Source organism: Leopardus geoffroyi, chromosome D1 (genome assembly GCF_018350155.1).
Source record: "Leopardus geoffroyi isolate Oge1 chromosome D1, O.geoffroyi_Oge1_pat1.0, whole genome shotgun sequence".
NCBI lineage: Eukaryota > Metazoa > Chordata > Mammalia > Carnivora > Felidae > Leopardus > Leopardus geoffroyi.
In genome coordinates this window covers 62,197,371-62,217,608 of record NC_059329.1, presented here as the reverse complement: position 1 = coordinate 62,217,608, position 20,238 = coordinate 62,197,371, and the positions used below count along the sequence as shown (strand labels likewise).

At 39.6% G+C, this 20,238-nt stretch overlaps 2 protein-coding genes across 2 annotated transcripts; both read right to left on the bottom strand.

The window, feature by feature from the left end:
- Positions 1-4,950: 4,950 nt before the first annotated feature.
- LOC123602521 (olfactory receptor 52D1) lies at positions 4,951-6,026 on the bottom strand. The gene has a single exon (XM_045487005.1). It carries the CDS (start codon positions 6,012-6,014, stop codon positions 5,058-5,060), a length of 957 nt encoding a protein of 318 aa, XP_045342961.1. The 5' UTR covers positions 6,015-6,026; the 3' UTR covers positions 4,951-5,057.
- Positions 6,027-17,773: 11,747 nt separating this feature from the next.
- Positions 17,774-18,736, bottom strand: LOC123602520 (olfactory receptor 52D1-like). The gene has a single exon (XM_045487003.1). It carries the CDS (start codon positions 18,734-18,736, stop codon positions 17,780-17,782), a length of 957 nt encoding a protein of 318 aa, XP_045342959.1. The 3' UTR covers positions 17,774-17,779.
- Positions 18,737-20,238: the final 1,502 nt, after the last annotated feature.

Genomic DNA, 20,238 nt, shown 5'->3' with positions numbered 1-20,238 from the left:
CAGTTCATGAGTTAAAGCCCCATGTCAGGCTCTGTGCTGACTGCTCAGAGCCTGGAGACTGCTTCAGATTCTGTGTGTCTCTCTCTCTGCTCCTCCCCAGCTTGTGCTCTCTGTCTCTTTCTCAAAAAATTTTTAAAAAACATTAAAAATTTAAAAAAAAGAACCATGACTTACTTAGTCATGACTGAAGTTAGTCATGACAGAACTTTATGACCTCATTTACTTTAATTATGCCTCTAAATGCTAACTTCCAACACAGTTACATTAGGGCTTAGAACTTCAACTTCAACATATGAGGTGTTTTTTTTTTGTTTCTTTTTTTTGTTTGTTTGTGATATACAATCAGCCCACAGAAATAGTATGGATAAAAATCATAAATATCCTCAAATTAACCCAATGTATATCCCTGGCCTCAAACGTTAGCTTTGTCTAGCAATCATTTTGTTTGCTCTGGTTAATTACCTTTATTTTCCCCATTAGGGGTTATCTCCAACATTCATTGCCCCTTTGGAGCTTGCTGTCAGACTTACACTCGGGATATAGAATATTTAAGGTTTGGTGACTACTGAAACAGATATGGGGAATGAATGAGAAAAATGCGTGCAAATGACACCTAGTCTAGATTAGACAGTGTGGTTGTTAATTTTATGTGACAACTTGAATGGTTCCCATGGTTCCTGGATAGTTGGCTAACAGTTTTCTAGGTGTGTTTGTAAGAGTGTTTCTGCATGAAAGTAGCATTTGAATTGGTGGGCTCAGTAAAGCAGGTTGTGATCCCCAACATCTGTGAACATAATCCCAACCACTGAAGGCCTGAATAGAGAAAAGTTTGCAGGAAGAAAACCTAGGTGCTTCTTCTCTGTTTGCTTCAGGTGGAGCATCATCTTTTCTGGTTCCTGGTACTCCTGATTCTCGGGCCCTCAGAAGTGGACTAGAATCTCTACCTTCAGCTGTTTTGGTTCACAGGCCTTCAGGTTTAGATAGCATTACATCACCAGCTTCCCAGGGTTTCCATCTTGCATATGACAAATCATGGGACTTTTCAGCTTCTGCAGTTACATGAACAAGGGTAAAGGAAACTGAAGGAGGTAAATATGGGAGTAAACATGGAGATAGGTGGGGGATCAATGAAGTGTGGCAGTTAGTAACCCGAGAAAGGAGAAACAATCAAGAAATATGGAACAGTCAACTGTAACAGCCTCATAATTGAGAATCCAACGTATATAGGAATATTGAGGTCAGTGGTGACAGTGGACGCACAGTTTTATGGTATGATATTACTATAATATTGTCCATGAAGGAGTGAATGACTAACATGAAAGAAGACATAAGGAAATCCAATGCCAAATAAGCATATCCTTGAGCAACTCATGGTACAGCGACTTGTACCAGGTTATAATATGTACACTTCTTTTTCTGCCTAAGAAATGGAAGATGAAGTATTCTAGCCAAAAATCAATGCATAATAGACTGATGAGTTAAGACCAAGACCTGAAGGATGGTACACACCTCGGTCATTACCTAATTTTGGAAGAAAGGATAATGTGTATGCTTTGAAGAACTTAAGGAGGAATATTTAGATTTTATAATGATCACTCTGTGAGCAAAGGGAAGAAATTGATGCATTCTGGCAGAGCTGGTGCAGGGAAAAGTTAGGAGATTTCTTTGGCAATTCAGATGGTAAAAGTCTAAATTCAGGCAGATAAGGTATAAATAAAATGGAAGAAATGTTTGTAGAAAGGCCATGAAACTTGAAAACTAAATGGACATGGGGATGAGAGTAATAGTCAAAGAGGAGTGGAAGATTTTAAACCAGAGCTGAGAATGGCAGTGCCCTTAGAAGAAAAGTGACAGAAAGTCCTTCCTCTGTGAAGTCAGAAATTCCCTTCTCAGCCCAGCATTCCTGCCTGAGAACATCCACAACTGACAGGAGACAAGTTCTCCGGTTTCTACCGTGTCTGTCCTATGATTGTCCCAAAAGGGGGATAGATGCTGGTCTGGAAAATAACATCTGTTGTACCCCTGCCATCCTGCAACCTAAGTAAATAATCCATATGATACTCACAACAACATATGGAGGGGGTTTGTAAGATATTATATTTTTCTAAGGATAGGGAAACTAACGTTTCAGTCATGGTTTAGATAGCATCGTCTAACTGACAAGTGAGTGACCTGGTGTTCATAACAGGTATGATCCAAAAAACATGTTCTCAAATATAATACACTTCTTCCCTTTTTCCCTAATGGATATCTTGCCTCCCACTCTGCCAGCAAGGAAATAATATGGAGAATGGTGGTAACATCTGTGAAAATGGCAGAGTAAGGACCTCGGAAATTTTCTTCTTCCATTGAGAAAATGAGAAAATGGGCAAGAAATGGTCTGAATCAACTTGTTCAAAATTCTAGACATTGAACAAAGGCTTGCATCTGTCTAAGTAGAGTGTATTTAAGAAAAATGGTTGACCTTTTGCAAGATCAGTGGCTATGTGTCATTTTGATTTGTCCTAATCCCATTCACCCACTCTCTAGCTCTACTGTAGCCTTAAAAAATAATAACCAGAATGCACAGTGAAAACCAATAGTCCAGGGGCATCCAGAGGGAGTAGTTTGGAGCTGGACTTCTTTCAAAATCTCCTTTCCAGAAAATTGTCATTATCTGGCCTGATACTTCCTGTGAAGATCACTCTTGCTAGACTGTTTCTATTTCATCTGATCTGTAGCCCTCTTAATGCAAACATCATTTTCCCAGTGGGTAAGTCAAAAACAATTACCAGTAATCAATTAACTTTGCAGCTGACTGTGACAGTGGATAACAGTTGGGAAAAATATTAAATTAACCAAATTGCTAAAAAGGAAAAGCTGAAGAATGAGATATTTATAAGAGCTTTGAATATTTTTGACGTATACCTGAGGTATAGAAGGCCATGTGCATGTCAGAGCTCTGCATATGCCCAGGGCTGTAGAAATGACCAGAAAAGGTCTGAGAAGGCCCTCATGTCTCATCCCTGGCTCATCTTGAGACTGTGCCTGAGCAGAAAGATAAAGACTAACGTAGAGTCCCATAATGAATGTCTGGGTGTTGAAGTTGTGTTCCAACATGCCTACAGATCTCTGAGCAAAGACAAATACTGCTTCCAGGTATGTAAGGAAATCTCTTTCCGATTATTAGCTGGCACTGGGCTAACTCAGCAGAGACTTCAGTGGCTGCACACAAAACAACTGATGTTACAGAATTCAGAAATTCACTAAGTAAATGCCAGCAACAATAACAACAACAAATAGCAATAAAAATGAATTCAGGGGATAGAGAAAAATGTGATTCCCAGAATTGCCACAAAGTGTCCAGTTTTCAATAGATTATGGGGCATCAAAAGAAACAAAAATTATGGTCCATGCAGAGGGGAAAAATACCAACAGAAACTGTCCTGAGGAAGTCAAAACATTAGACTTATTAATCATGACTTTAAATCAATCATTTTAAATAGGCTCAATGAACTAAAGGAAATTGTGATTGTGATAATACCAGTAAAGAGATAAAAATTATTTTTAAAAATCATATATAAATTATGGAGTTAAAAACATTCAATAATTGAGGGGCACCTGGGTGGCTCAGTCTGTTAAGCATCTGACTTTGAATTTTGACTCGGGTCATAATCTTGTAGTTCATGAATTCAGCCTGTGTTGGGCTAGGCACTAGCAGTGAGGAGCCTACTTGGGATTTTCTCTCTCTCTCTCTCTCTCTCTCTCTCTCTCTCTCTCTGAGAATGAATAAATAAGCATTAAATAAAATTCAATAATTGATATAAAAATTTACTCTAAGGGCTCCACAGTACATTTGACAATACAGTAGAAAGAAACAGCAAACATGAGGATTGGTCAATAGTGATCATGCAGTCTGAGTAACTGAAGGAAAAAATAATGAAGGAAAATGAGCAGAGGCTCAAACACTTATGAGATATCGTCAAGAATGCCAATATATATGTATGAAAGTCTGAGAAGGAGCAGAGAGGAGAGAGAAGGAACATTGGAAGAAGTAACACTGAAACTCTCCTAATTTGATGAACAATATTAATTAACAGAAGCTCAATAAATGACAAATATGATAAATTTAAAAGATACACTTAGTAATTGAAATGAACAAGGGTTGTGCAGAAAGGCACTGGGACTCTGAACAGGTTTCTATAAATCCTAATAAGAGATAAATTTGTGGCTAAAAAGGAAATGACCCTTGCAAACAGAGAAGTGGGTAGTAATGGGAGAAAATATGGTTTTAGTGAGAGCTAATCATGTGCCAAACAAGTCTAACTGTATAGAGCAGTTATAAACATAGTAACAAAAATTATGTGAGATGAGGAAATACAAAATTGTTCTTAGATGATTTATAAAACTAAAATAATTTTTGAGAGGTCACATGAGTTTTACATCTTACATTTCTTTATTGAACATTTTAAGCTTCAGATACTTTTCTAAGTTTTTTACATACACTCAATAATTTCTTTTATCCTCACCACAACCTCAAGAGTTAGATCTTATTATCCCCGCTTACAGTTGACCTACATAGGCATAGAAGAATTTAGCAACAGGCTCAAAGCACAAAAGTAGTGAATGGATAAACAAGTTTTCAAACTCAAGCACTCTGATTACACCATTTGTGCTCTTATGCTCTTAATCACTCCTCAGAGTTTTGAAGCTCAGATTCAGATTCATTCCAAATATGCTGTTTTTGTTGTTATTCTACTTCATTGCCCAGTAGAATATTTCTACAATGAGAAGCAGTGTGAACTACAGATAGAGATGCATTGCTTCCTGGTAAATTATACTCCCTGTTTAGATGACAGAAAAAAATATAATCTCATTCTGGGCAATTCAGAATTGCTAAAGGGGGATATTCAGTGTAATCCTTAACATGTCCAAATTATCTGGCCATTCCCTTTTTTCCGGTGCTTCCTTACAAGTGATTATCCTTCTCACATCAAAGGCTTCCACCCATACACATGCATCCAGACAATTATCAGGTCTATTTAGCAGTCTTGTCATCTCCAACCACTGGTCAGAACTCACAATGAGACCTTCCTCATATGTAGCAGCCTCAGAAGTCGGCTCCGAATCTCCTTGGTCCTAGCCCCATAGATGATCGGGTTGAGCACAGGAGGCACCAGCACATACAGATTGGCCAGAAAAATGTGCACATTCTTGGGGACTCGGTGCTGGCCAAAGCGGTGGGTGAGGAAGGAGAAGAAGGCAGGAATGTAGAAGACCAGGATGACCCCCAGGTGGGAGCCACAGGTACTCAGAGCCTTGTGCCTGGCATCTTGAGATGGAAGGCGGAAGACAGCATGGAGGATAAAGCCGTAGGAAATGGCAATGAGGATGGCATCCAGACCCATGGCCAGCAGGGCCACAGTCAGCCCATAGACAATATTGACAGTGATGTTGGCACAGGCCAGGCGAGCGATGCCCATGTGTTCACAGTATGTGTGGGCCATGACATGGTGACCACAGTAAGGCAGTCGCCTCAACAAGAAGATGAATGGGGACACAATGGCCACACTACGGCATAGCCCAGCAAGGCCAATTTTGCCTATGACGGTATGGTTGAGAATGGTTGTGTATCTCAGTGGGTTGCAGATTGCTACATAGCGATCAAAGGCCATGGCAAGAAGAACTAAAGACTCCAGGGTATAGATAGAATGGACACAAAACATCTGGGCCAGGCATCCACCAAAGGAAATCTCTCCAGCATGAAGCCACAAAATGGCCAGCATCTTGGGCACAGTGACAGAGCTGAGAGCCAGATCGGTGAGTGAGAGAAGGCACAGGAAGAGGTACATGGGTGCATGAAGAGCACTGTCTGTCACAATGACCAGGATGAGGGCAGCATTCCCAGCCAGCGCTACCAGATACATGGCGCAGAAGGGGATGGCGATCCAGACGTGGGCCCACTCCAGTCCTGGGATCCCAGTAAGGATGAGTGTGCCTGGGAGACTGTCATCACTGATGTTGGAAACTGACATTCTGCTTGGCAAACAAAGGGCTGTATCCAAGGGGTAATGGAATGCCTTCCCTGTAACATCATTCACATAAAATGATGAACTTTATGTGAAATAATCTTTTTAGGTAAGAAAAATATTTACTGTTATTAACTTGTTCAAATATCTTGAAAGATTCTATCACATACAGTCTGCTGATTTTTCTTTCTTTTAATTCTTGTACTTGTCAATCATGTTTTGAGTTCCATATTCCCAAGTATTTAAGCATATTTCCAAGCTGATCCTTCATGACTTACCTCCTACACATCCTGTCCAGCATTTTTTAACTTTTAGTTGACTCACATTGATGGTTGTTCCTTGACTCTGTCGTTCATGCCTTTTCCATGCCTATGGAGTCTTCTGTCTTTATTTTCCCCTTCTCTTTTTTCTACGCTTCAGTGAAAGTTTTTCTGGATTCCAGATGCCATAACTTTCTTCTGTTCCTTAATGGTCTTTTAATTTTTGATCCTTCAAATAGTTTACAAAATCCTGTTGGCTGAGATCATGCTTTTATGAAATTGTGTACTCTACACTGATCATGCCTGTGTCTGGATCTAGACATTTTGATCAATGTTCACTAAAGACTCAATTTTGATAACTTTAGTAAGATACCATTGACTTTGAAAATTCATAATATAATAATACAATCTATATTTTCTGTATTTGTAATGTATCTTCATATATATACAGTACACAATTTCATTTTATATCTCACCTCGAATGCTTATAAAGAGGCTAGGCAACCTAAATATGTTTACGATTCTCATGATTGAGTGTCTACGGTGGTCTGAGTATTTGTCAGGGTATGATAGAAGAAAGCAAGTGACATCAAACATTGTAGCTGAGAGAAGGCACTCCCTACTGTGGCAAAGCCAACCTGCATGCCTCCCAGTGAGATGGCTGGATACTGAGGCTAGATCGGAACACCAGTGCTGAAAAGGCAGATTAAGGGAGAAAATGGAGTGTCCTGGGGTTGTTCACGGAGAAGATATTCTGAGAAGGAATCTGGTTTTGTTGTAGAAGGCTAACTAATTTTAAAAGCACATCACCTACTGAAAGGAAAACTATGTAGGATATTGAGAAACTTGAATTTTAGACTGGATTCTCTAACAAAACTGATGTGTGATTTTGAACAAATCTTCCATTTCTTTTTTTTTTTTTTTTCAACGTTTATTTATTTTTGGGACAGAGAGAGACAGAGCATGAACGGGGGAGGGGCAGAGAGAGAGGGAGACACAGAATCGGAAACAGGCTCCAGGCTCTGAGCCATCAGCCCAGAGCCTGACGCGGGGCTCGAACTCACGGACTGCGAGATCGTGACCTGGCTGAAGTCGGACGCTCAACCGACTGCGCCACCCAGGCGCCCCAAATCTTCCATTTCTTTGGGCAGTTTTAATTAAAAAAACCAATGACTCTAGACATTCTTTCCTCTGAGGTCTGCTCATTATGTGGCATTGGAAAAATACGACAATCTTTTTGGGACTTCTTCTTTTTTCCATCTCTAAATTTGAAATGGCATCATGTGATTTATTACCTTAACAAAATTTATGGTTAAGCAAAAAGTAATATTCATGAGATTTAGAATTTTGACACCCCAAATAATCACCCACCCCCTTTTTTCAACTTCTTTATTTCCTAACAGCCCTCTGGATAAAACAGAGTATAATCATCATTTGCACCCCTAATCAGTGGGAAGACAAAGTCCAGAGAAGTAAACTGATGTCATCCACATCACAAAGCATATTAATTGCACAACTGAAATGAGGGGTCCTGATTTACACGTCCTGATTCAGAGTTTCAAGTTTGACTTTACCCGAATGTGCATAAATGTGACCAATATCTGAAATCCTATGTTTTTCAAACAAGGCACTTTGTCTAATATCAATTCATAAGGCTGTAATCACTTTATTTGTTACCTGAATAAGAAAGAGGTAAAGAGAATTAGGGAGCCTCTCCTGTTTGCACAGACTCTTTCACTGATGACCTCAACTGGCCCTGGGCTCAGCCTTGACATGAGCCTTGTCACTAGAGGAGAGAGGCTTAAATGGTGGAGGGCAGAGAGCTCTCTTTCTCTTCCCCTCTGTGGGGTTATTTGTAGAGAGTGTATTGTAAGCCCTGGGAAAGTGAATGGGGTAATTGCTGAAACATCAGCGATGTTCTGGTCTCAAGGCTGTAGAATGCCACGGCACCATGAGAACAGAGCCCCAAGATCCCCCACCCCAGGAGCCCGTCAGGGGACAGACCCACTGTAATTGCCTAGCAGTCCTTGAAACTGCACACCTTCCCTGCATGCTTTCAGGTAAACACCAGATGTGTGTTTGGTCTATGTCTGGAGGCTCTTTGTGTTTTCCTCCCAGACTGTAACATTGTTTGATGTTTATACCTGGCGAATATAAAATAAAGACTATGTGCAGTTTGCTGCTTTTGCTGCCGCTGCTGTTTCTCTGGCAGGGGCAGCCCTGCACGTCGGCTCAGTCTAAGTATCTGAGAACTTTATCTTCAGTGCGTGGTTACACCCTCTCTTCCCAGGCTATTCTTGCCCCTGAAGGAAGTTTTTAAGTGGTTATTATGAGATAGTGGTACTCTGTGATATTCTGGGTTGTGAAGACCAGAAAAACTGTGGTTACGGAAGAATTGGATTTATTCCCCCCTTAGGAAGCAATGGGTAAGATATTGAGGTAGTGCCACTTTGGTCCACAATAGGGGCCTTCTCCCCAAATTGTCCCAGGGTCTTGTCCTTAAGTCCTCTCTCTGACCTAGACCTCAATTAGTTAACTCTGTGTTCTTTCCTTGAACATGGTTGCTGGAATCTGATTTCAAGACCGAACCTCTGGGGTAGACACACACTTGCAGGCCGGGCATGCTGAGGTTGGAGCTGTGTTGGAGATGTCCTGAGTGTGAGGCTGTGTGGACAGCTCGTCCAGGGACAGCTTGTGCCGGAGGTGTGTATCTGGTTTTACAGTAAAGGAGGTAAAAGCTGTGTTTCTGTGCAAGTTTGGGTGGGGGTGGAATGAAGGAGCAGAAGGGGCTGAATGTGTAATCTGGGTTGAAGTAGCTGATCTTTTCTCTCACCTGAGTTTTCTGGGCTCAGTGGATGTCTTCAGCTCAGCTCTATGGCCCAGCCTCCTCTGGTCAACGGGCTTGATAAGTGAGCTTATTTATTGACTCTGTCTGTGATGCTCAGGAGTGTAAAGCAAAGTGGCGACCTCCAGGGACTTGGTCCGTGAAACACACTTTGAGAAAAAGAACAAGAAGGGGGGAGGGTGATAAAATGAGGAAGAAATAAGGAAGGAGAATCTTCCTTGATGACTTTGCCAGGAATGTGGAAATGAAACATCCAGTATACTTTGTTTTATGTTTCATCCTCTCCTCTCATCGCTCTGTTTCTTTTTTCTTTCCTTGTCTCCTTGATTTCTTCTCTTCTCTTTATTTCTGTGTGTCTTCTTGAACTCCCTCTCACTGTGAATAGACCAAAATTCCATGCTCATGGGCAGCAAATAAGGGTGGCAGGTACATGCATGCATCACTGTACCATAGGTTCACTTACAAAACGCAAGTTCAAAGATTGAATTACCAAGAATTTTATTATGATGACAGCAGAGCTTTAAGGAGAGCACAAGACCCTTCTGAGCCTGGGCACTGTGCAACTGTCCTCTGCCCCACTCATTAGCCTTGAAGCTGGGCCTGGCAGGAAATGATATCAGTGTTCTAGGTAGATCCCCTCAGATCGCTTAACTCAGCCATCTCTCTGGTCCCCGCGCCAAGGATTCCCTCTGTCAAAGCCCTTTCCAGGATTAACTGTATTTTCTCCCATAATTTAAGAGTAATCTACTCTCTTCCCTTGTAACAAGCTTTCTCCTCTCAAATTATTTCATTGTAATGGTCTTCAATCTTTTCATATGGGAAATTCCTAAAAGAATTTTCAAAACACTGCATTGCCTTCATACTCTATTTTTTTTTACTTTTAAACATTTTTTTTAACTTTTATTTATTTTTGAGAGAAGAGAGAGAGAGAGAAAGCATGAGTGGGGGAGGTGGAGAATAGAGGGAGACACAGAACCTGAAGCAGGCTCCAGGCTCTGAGCTGTCAGCACAGAGCCCAATACAAGGCTTGAACTCAGGAGCTGTGCGATCATGACCTGAGGTGAAGTCGGACGCCCAACCGACTGAGCCACCTAAGCACCCCAATTCCCTTCATACTTTAAGTTGACTCTAAGATTTATCATTAGAAGTTTAAAGTGTAGAAAAAGATGTAATTTCTATTATAATGTAAATATTGGCATTTAAAAATAAAAGCCCCTTAGGACACTTTTTAATTTATCCTATGGAAACGTTATGCCCTAGAAGTTTACAACTCAACATTACCCATTTAAAAGTATATGAACAAGATTTTCTTAACTGTCAGAAATTCGAAATTATTGCTTTGTCTCTTTGAAGTTGGTCCATTTTCCCACATGTGTATTTTTGCTTGAATATCTCATTATGATAACTCATATAATTGTAATAGTACGAGGAGTTATTTTATTTACTGTAACAATAGGCTCCAAATGTTAAAATGTTTTGTTATAACAATCATTATAATAATATATTAATAAAAACAATATAATAATCTTTATGTTTTGTAAATTATAATCATAAGACTAATTTGTTTTGGACATTGTATTCCTTAATGAGGTGGATGGAGTTTTGCTTTTTTCCAAATTACCTCATGTATTCACAAGTCAATATTGATTCAATGAAGTGGGGTTCATGCTTAGCTATTCTCAATTTTACTTTTATAAAAGTAAGCTGGGAGAACCCTTGGTTATGTAAGTAACTTAGTTGGGAGTGGAGGGAGTTTTGTTTCTGTGTTGAGGCAATTAAGCCATAATTGAGAGTAACTGCTGTAATCAGCAATGGTCCTAAGAGAGGAGGTTCTGGCAAAGGAGAGTGACTTCATAGTGGGTACTCTGAAGAGGGATTCCAGCCAGGCAGCGCTGGTATACATGAGGGACATGATGAGGTTGGTTCAAAGTAAGGGGAAATTTAAAATTGCCACTTGGAGCCTACTGTTTCTATTAGAATCAGTTGCTATATCCAATGAAAACAGCAGATGCTTGGGTGACACTGACAGGAACAGATGTGCATAGGATAGACAAATCCCCTAGCCCTGCCCGAGCTCTCTAATCGGCCTCTACTGCCCTCTACTGGCAGCGTCTAACAGCCAGCCAGCAGGTGGAGGGAAAGAGTGGTCCCAGCCTAGGCATCCCCAAGCAGAGCACAGAAGGGTTTGAAGCTGAGAGACAATGGCTTAGCAATTAACACAAAAGCCCTGTGACTCATATTTGTGCATGCATGTGTTATAAACTATATAAACTGGGGGACTGAGTATATATAAATCACATATAAAAATCAAAATCCACTTGTTTTGCTATATCTTACAATAAGTATTTATTATTAAATGTAAGAGAAACATGTATCCCTAAGAAAACAGGAAACATTTCATAAGATTAAATAATTTTAGGATTGAGTATAACTCAAAAATATTTTATAATATTTATAAAAATAGTGTTTAATTGAATAATGCATAACTTTTCTAATGCACATCTTCACTACAACCAATCCCATATACACATGACTTAATTTTTTCATGTTTAAAAGTCATGTAGTGAATTTTGAAAAATATAATAGTTCATTAAAAATGTCAGTTTATTTACAAGTACTAAACGTAATAAGTCACCCATTTGGAATTATTATTCTTTCTAATTAGCAAAATAATCTAATAATAGATATTTAATTACGATCACAAAAATGACCTGAAGTTAAACATGTGAAAAAAGCAATCCTTACTTTTTGAATCTTTCTTTAATTTTCTTTCATGTAACTCCCCACTGAGAACTATGACTTATTTAGCTTTAGATCGGGGAGGAAAGACACAACACGATTCCCACTGCCCTGCTGATTTTTTAATAGTATATTTATATTCAGAATATACAAACACTGCCAAAATACTCTGATCCAAAATCATATGTGGCTCTAAAATAAATATGCATAACCAGACACAGCAAGCCGTAGTCAAGTGCATGGTGATTTAATGACTCATGAAGAGGACTTGCCTCTATATCCAGAATTGAAATTGTTCCCTTGCATGATGCCTAGAAGAGACAGAGGACTGGATGAGAAAAGTAGGCTTGAAGTATAAATGATTTTAAGAACACAGAATTTTTTCCACTATGCAGTCATAATCCTAACAGAGCAAGAATGATAAAAACTAATCTCTTCCCACCAGAGATTGTTTGTCTGGCAGGGGAGGATTTGTCCTTCCTTCAGAGTAGCTCTCTGGCTCCTAACCTGGATAAATCTCACCATGCAGCCCCTCTGCTTCTATTTCTCGTACTGGGGAACACTGTAGTAATCTTCTGGGGCTGCCGTGACAGAGTGCCATAGCCTGGATGGTTCAAACATGGCAATTTATTTTCTCACTGTTCTGGAGTCTAGAAAGTCCAAGAGAAAGTTCAGGTAGGCTTCAATTTCTGGTTAAGACTCTCTTCCTGGCTTGCAGACAGCACTCTGCCTTCACTTCACCTTTCCTCTGAGCATGAGCAGAGAGAGGGAGCTTCTCTGGTGCCTTTCTTAGAAGGACACTAATCCTATCAGCCTAGAGCCCAAACTTTATGACCTCATTTAACTTTAATTACCTCCTGAAATGCTGTCTTCCAACACATTTACATTGGGAGTTAGAACTTCAACATATGAGGGTTATTTTATTTTATTTTATTTTTGGTGGCATACAATCATCTAGAAAATACTATGAATAAAACTCATAACCATCCACAAATTAACACAATGAATGAGGAATATCTCTGGCCTCAAACCTTAGCTTTATCCAGCAATCATTCTGCCTGCTCTGGTTAATTTCCTCTATTTCCCCACTAGGGGTCATCTCAAAAATTCATTGCACCTTTGGAATTGTCTGACTTATACTCAGGATGTAGAATATTTAGGGTTTGGTGACTACTGAAGTGGATATGGGGAATGAATGAAAAAAATACGTGCAAAGGACACTTTCTCTGGATTAGACAGTGTAATTGTTAATTTTATGTGTTCTCTTGACTGGTTCCCATGGATACTGGATTGATGGCTTAACAGTTTTCTATGTGTGCTTCTTAGAGTATTTCTGGATGAAATTGGCATTTGAATTGGTGGACTCAATAAAGCAGTTTGTCATCCCCAACATCAGGGAACATAATCCCAACCAATGAAGGCCTGAATAGAGAAAAATTAGGAGGAAGAAAAACCTAGGTGCTTCCTCTGTTTGCTTCAGGTGGAACATCATCTTTTCTGGTTCTTGGTACTCCTGATTCTCGGGCCCTCAGAAGTGGACTAGATTCTCTACCTTCAGCTGCTCTCGTTCTCAGGCCTTCAGATTTAGATAGCATTACACCACCAGCTCCCCAGGGTTTCCATCTTGCACATGACAAATCATGGGACTTTTCAGCCTCTACAATTATGTGAACAAGAGTCAATTCCTTATAATAAATCCATTTGTTTATCTATCTATCTCTCCATCTACTATATATCTAATCATCCTATTGATTCTTCCTCTTCCAAGAAGCCGAAGTAATACTGATCAGCTACACAAATACAAAAAAAAATCATGTCATTTATTGAGAAAAGTACTAGAAAAAACAAGTTTACATTCATATTTGGCACATGTTGACTTTTGAATTATATGAAGAGTCCAACTATAAATGCCAAACTATTACTTGAAAAGTAATTATAAATTATAACTAAAGATGTAACTTTGAAATCTGATGTTTTCCAAGATCATCTGGCGAGAATACACAGATCCAACATTGAAGCAGGCTGAGAAAGAGCATTGAGAATGTTAGTATTTAGGAGACAAAATAGGAGAAACATTTGTAATGGAAACTGAAGAAAGGTAAACATGGAAATAGGAGGAGGACCAAAGAAGTGTGGCAGTTAGTAATCCAAGAAAGGAAACACAATCAAGAAATCTGGAACAATCAACTGTCAGTCTCACAAGTGAAAATCCAGCACAAACAGTAATGGTGAGGTCAGCAGTGAGAGTGGACACACAGTTTCATGGTACGATATTACTAAAATATTGTCCATGAGGGAGTGAATGAATCCCAGGAAAGAAGACATAAAGGAATCCCATGGCAAATAAGCATGACCTTGAGCAACAGATGGTATAGCAACTTGCACTAGGCTATAATATACACACTTCTTTTACTGCCCAATAAGGGAAGAAGATTAAGTATTCTAGCCAAAAATCAATAGGTAGAAGTAGAGAGATGAGTTAAGACTGAGACCTGAAGGATGATTCACACCTTGGTCGTTACCCAATTTTGAAAGAAGGATAATGTGTATGCTTTGATGAATTCACAAGGAATATTTGGATTTTAGAGGGATCACTCTGTCAGCCAAGGGAAGAAATTGATGCATTCTGGCAGAGATGTGTAGGGAAAAATTAGGAGATTGCTTTGGTAATTCAGATGCCAAAAATCTACACTTGGGCAACTATGGTATAAATGAAGGGGCAGAAATGTTTGCAGAAAGGCTATGAAACTTGACAACTAAATGAACACGGGGATGAGAGTAAATAGTCAAAGAGGAGTGGAAGATTTGAAACCAGGGCTGAGAATAGCAGTGCCCCTAGGAGAAAAGTGACAGGAAGATATATGCACATTTGCCTGTCCATCTGTGAAGTCAGAAGTTCCCTTCTCAGTCCAGAATTTCTGCCTAAGAACATCCATAACTGACAGGAGACAAGTTCTCTAATCTCTACCCTGTCTGTCCTTTCATTGTCCCACAAAGGGAGTAGATGATGGTGAAGGAAAATAATATCTAACTCCTGCCATCTTGAAACCTAAGTAAATAATCCATAAGATACTCACAAATGCATAATGAGGAGGTTTGCAAGATATTTCTCTTCCTAAGGATGAGGAAACTAAGGTTTCAATCGTTGTTTAGATACCATCATCTACTTGACAAGTGGCTGACCTAGTATTCATAACAGGTCTGATCCAAAAACCACTTCCTCCCTTTTCCCTAATGGTTTTTTTTTTTTTTTTTTTTTTTTTTTTTTTTTTTTTTTTTTTTTTTGGCTTGCATGTCTTCCCCAGCAAAGAAATAATACGGAGAATGGTGGTGACATCTATGAAAATGGCAGAGTAAGGACCTTGGAAATTTTCTTCTAACATTGAAACAATGAGAAAATGGGCAAAAATGGTCTGAATCAACTTGTTCAGAATTCTAGACATTAAAGCAAGGTTTACATCTATTCAGGGAGATTGTATTTAGGAAAAATGATTGAATTTTGGGTAATATCAGTGGCTTTGTGTCATTCTAATATACTTTAATTCCCATTCCCTTAAAAAAAACAACTAGAGTGCACAGTGAAAACCAATAACCTGGTGACATCTAGAGGGAGCGAATTGGAGCTGGACTTCTTTCAAAATCTCCTTTCCTGAAAATTGTCCTTATTTGGCCTGTCTGATACTTCCTGCGAGGACCACTCTTGCAAGGCTGTCTCTATTTGATCTGCTCCTTATCTCTCTTAATGCAAACATACTTTTTTTCATATGGATAATTGTCAAAAATAATTAAAGGCAATCAGTTAACATTGCAGCTTCCTATGATAGTGGGTAACACTTCAGCAAAGTAATAAATTAACCAAAAAGCTAAAAAGGAAAAGTTGAAGAATGAGATATTTACAGGAGCTTTCAATATTTTTGACATATCCCTGAAGTATAGAAGGCCACGTGCATGTCAGGGCTCTGCACATGCCCAGGACGATCTGAGAAAGCTGTCAGACCTCATCCCTGGCTCACCTTGAGACTGTGCACAAGCAAGTCTCACTATGGGCATAGAGGCCCATAGTGAATGGCTAAGTGTTGGATTTGTGCTCCATCATGCGTATAGATTTCTGAGCAAAGACAAAGAGTTACTGCTTCTAGGTATGTAAGGAAATCTCTTTCCAATTATTAGCTAACTCCTGAAATAACTCAGCAGAGACATCAGTCGCTACACCTAATAAACAATTGATATTACAGAATTAATTCAGAAAATCACTAAGCAAATGCTAATCGCAATAACAACAACAAAGAGCAACAAAAACAAATTCTAGGGAAAGTGGAAAATGTGATTCACAGCGTTGTGCATGATATTATTTAAAATGTCTAGTTTTCATCAGGTTATGGGTCATCAAGAGAAACCAATGGCTCATACACAGGAAAAAATGACAAGAGAAACTGTCCCCAGGGAAGCCAAAATATTGGACTTAATAAACCATGCTTTAAATCAGCTATTTTAAATATACTCAATGAACTAAAGGAACTTGTGATAGTGATAATATCAGTAAAGAGATAATAACTATTTTTTAAAAATCATGTGTGAAGTCTGGAGTTACAAAATACTATAATTGAAAGTAAAAAAAAAAACTTACCCTAAGGTTCAACAGTACATTTGACAGTACAGAAGAAAGAAAGACCTAACATGAATATTGGTCAATGGAGATTATTCAGTCTGAGTAACTGAAAGAAAAAGAAGGAAGGGAAGTCAGCAGAAGTTCAGGGACTTATGAGACATCATCAAGAATGCTAACATATATGTATGAACGTATGAAAGGAGCAGAATGGACAGAGAGAAAGAAAAAGAAGGAATATTTGAAGAAATAACAGTTCACCAATCTGGTGAACAATTTTAATTAACAGAATCACAACAAACTTCAAGTATGATAAATTTAAAAGATATATTTAGTTACTAAAATGAGCAAGGGTTATGCAGAAAGGCACTGGGACTCTGAACATCCTTATGTAACATCCTCTGAACATTCTGGGACTCCTGTATATCCTTAATAAGGGATAAATTTGTGTCTACAAGAAGATGGACCTCACAATCAGAGGAGTGGATAGTAAAGGGGAGAAAACATGGTTTCAGTGAGCGCTAATTATATGCCAAGCAGTGTTTAAATTTATACAGCAGTTATATAACATCATAACAAAAATAATGTCAGATGAGATAATACAAAATTATTCTTAGATGAGTTAAAACTAAAATAATGTGTTGAGAAATTACATAACTTTTACATCTTACATTTCTTTATTGAGCATTTTATGCTTCAGACAGTATTCTAAGTTTTATACATTCAGTCACTAATTTATTTTACCCTCACCACAACCTCAGGAGTTAGATATTATTATCCCCTTTATAGTTGACCTAAATAGGCACAGAAGAATATCGCAATAGCTCAAAACACAAAAATTAGTGAGTGGATAACTCAGTGTCAAACCCAGCCCCTCTGATTATAGTCCTTATGATCATGTGCTCTTAATCATTGCTCAAAGGTTTGGAGTTCAATTCATATTCATTTCAAATGTTCTGGTTTTTGTTTATCACTTCACCTCCCAGTAGAATAATTCTACCATGAGCTATAGTATGAACTTCTGCTGGGGAAGCATTGCTTCTTGGCAAATTTTAGTCCCTACTGAGACGACAGAAAAATTTAATCTCATTCTGGGCAATTCAGAATTGATCAAGGGGCACATTCGACATCTCATTCAATGTATCCAATTTATCTGACCATTTCTCTTCCAGTGCTTCCTACCATGTCACTCTGCCTCTCACATCACAGGCTTCCATCCATGTTAAAGTTCTAAACAATCATCCTTTACCTTTATCATTTACTTTATCTTTTACCAATTATCATTTACCATTCTTTATGATTTCCAACAGCCACTCAGAAGTCATACTGAGACCCTCCTCAAGTGAAGCAGTCTCAGGAGTCGGCTCCGAATCTCCTTGGTCCTAGCCCCATAGATGATCGGGTTGAGCACAGGAGGCACCAGCACGTACAGGTTGGCCAGAAAAATGTGCACATTCTTGGGGACTCGGTGCTGACCAAAGCGGTGGGTGAGGAAGGAGAAGAAGGCAGGAATGTAGAAGACCAGGATGACCCCCAGGTGGGAGCCACAGGTACTCAGAGCCTTGTGCCTGGCATCTTGCGATGGAAGGCGGAACACAGCATGGAGGATAAAGCCATAGGAAATGGCAATGAGGATGGAATCCAGACCCACGGCCAACAGGGCCACAGTCAGCCCATAGACAATATTGACAGTGATGTTGGCACAGGCCAGGCGAGCGATGCCCATGTGCTCACAGTATGTGTGGGCCATGACATGGTGACCACAGTAAGGCAGTCGCTTCAGCAGGAAGATGAATGGGGAGACAACGGCTATACTACGGAGTATGCTGGCAAGGCCAATTTTGCCTATGACAGTATGGTTGAGGATGGTTGTATATCTCAGTGGGTTGCATATAGCTACGTAGCGATCAAAGGCCATGGCGAGAAGAACTGAGGACTCCAGAGCATAGATAGAATGGACACAAAACATCTGGGCCAGGCATCCACCAAAGGAAATCTCTCCAGCATGAAGCCACAAAATGGCTAATATCTTGGGCACCGTGGTGGAGCTGAGAGCCAGGTCGGTGAGTGAAAGAAGGCACAGGAAGAGGTACATGGGTGCATGAAGAGCACTGTGTGTCACAATGACCAGGATGAGGGCAGCATTCCCAGCCAGCGCTACCAGATACATGGCGCAGAAGGGGATGGCGATCCAGACGTGGGCCCACTCCAGCCCTGGGATGCCCGTCAGGATGAGTGTGCCTGGAAGACTGTCATCACTGATGTTGAAAGCAGGCATTCTGCTTGGAAATAAAGGCCCTTATCCAGGGATGATGGAATGCTTTCCCTGTAACATCAGGTGGTTGGGTCATTCACATAAAATGATGACCTTTCTGTGAGATAATCTTTTTTATGTTGAGAAAAATATTTATTGTTATTAACTTATTCAAGAATATTGAAAGACTCTATCACATATAGTCTGCTGTTTTGTTTTGTTTTTTTCTGTTTGCTAATATCTGTGCTCATCAATCATGTTTTGAGGTCTATATTCCAACCACCAACCTAACTATTTAAGCATCTTTCCAATCTGATACATTATGACATATCTCCTACACATCCTATCCATCCTTTATTACTTTGGTCAACTCACATCAACAATTGCTCCTTGCCTCTTTCATTTATGCCTTTTCCATGCTCATGGAGTCTTTGGTTTTATTTCCCCCCTTCTCTTTTTGCTAAGCTTCAGTGAAAAATTTTCTGCCTCCTAGAAGCCCTCCCTTTCTTCTGGCCCTTAAGTTTTTTGTTTTGTTTTGTTTGTTTGTGTTTTCATCCTTCTACTACTTTACAAAATCCCATTGGCTGAGACTATGTCTTTATGCAATTGCGACCTCCAGACTGACTATGCCCATGTCTGGACCTAGACATTTTGATCAGTGTTCACTAAAGGCTCAATGTTCACGAAAGCCAATGTAACATAACATTGGCTTTTGGACTTAGGATATAATAGTTCATCCAGTTTATTTTCTGTCCAATGTGTCTACATTGATATATAATGTGTCTACATTGATATACACTACGTAACTATAGTTTCTATCTCACCATTAATGCCTAGAAAGAGATTAGGCTAACTGAATATGCTTACATATGTACAATGATTTGAGAATTCATCAGGATATAGTAGAAGAAAGCAAGACATACATGAGACATTCTAGCTGAGAGACAGCACTCTCTACTATGGCAAAGCCAGCCTGAGGTCCTGCATGCCTCCCAGTGTGATGGCTGGATACTGAGGTTAGGTCAGAATACCAAGTGCTGACAGGCAGATCTCGGGAGGAAATTGAGTGTCCTATTGTTGCTCACAATGAAGACATTTTGGAAAGGAAATTTGTTTGTCGTTGTTGTTGTTGTTGTTTTTTCATTGAGAGAGAGAGCGAGAGAGAGACAGCAAGCGGGGGAGAGGGGCAGAGGGAGAGAGGCAGAGGGAGAGAATCTCAAGCAGTCTCCATGCTCAGCACAGAGCCTGATACAGGGCTCCATCCCACTACTCTAGGATCATGACCTGAGAGAAAATCAAGAGTTGGACGCTTAACCAACTGAGCCACCCAGGCACCCCAGGGGAATTTGTTTTTGTTGTAGAAGTCTAGACAGTATTTTCAAATGTTCTCCCTAGTAAATATATAGTCTACTAAAAAGAAATCTGTACAGGATTCTGAGAAATTTGAATTTTAGTTCTGATTCTCTAATAAAATTGATTTGTGATTTTGAACAAACCTTCCAATTCTTTGGCCAGTCTTAATTTGG

Excerpts from the sequence above, each read along its gene's own strand:
- LOC123602521 (XM_045487005.1), bottom strand. The coding sequence starts at position 6,014 with ATGTCAGTTTCCAACATCAGTGATGACAGTCTCCCAGGCACACTCATC.
- LOC123602520 (XM_045487003.1), bottom strand. The coding sequence starts at position 18,736 with ATGCCTGCTTTCAACATCAGTGATGACAGTCTTCCAGGCACACTCATC.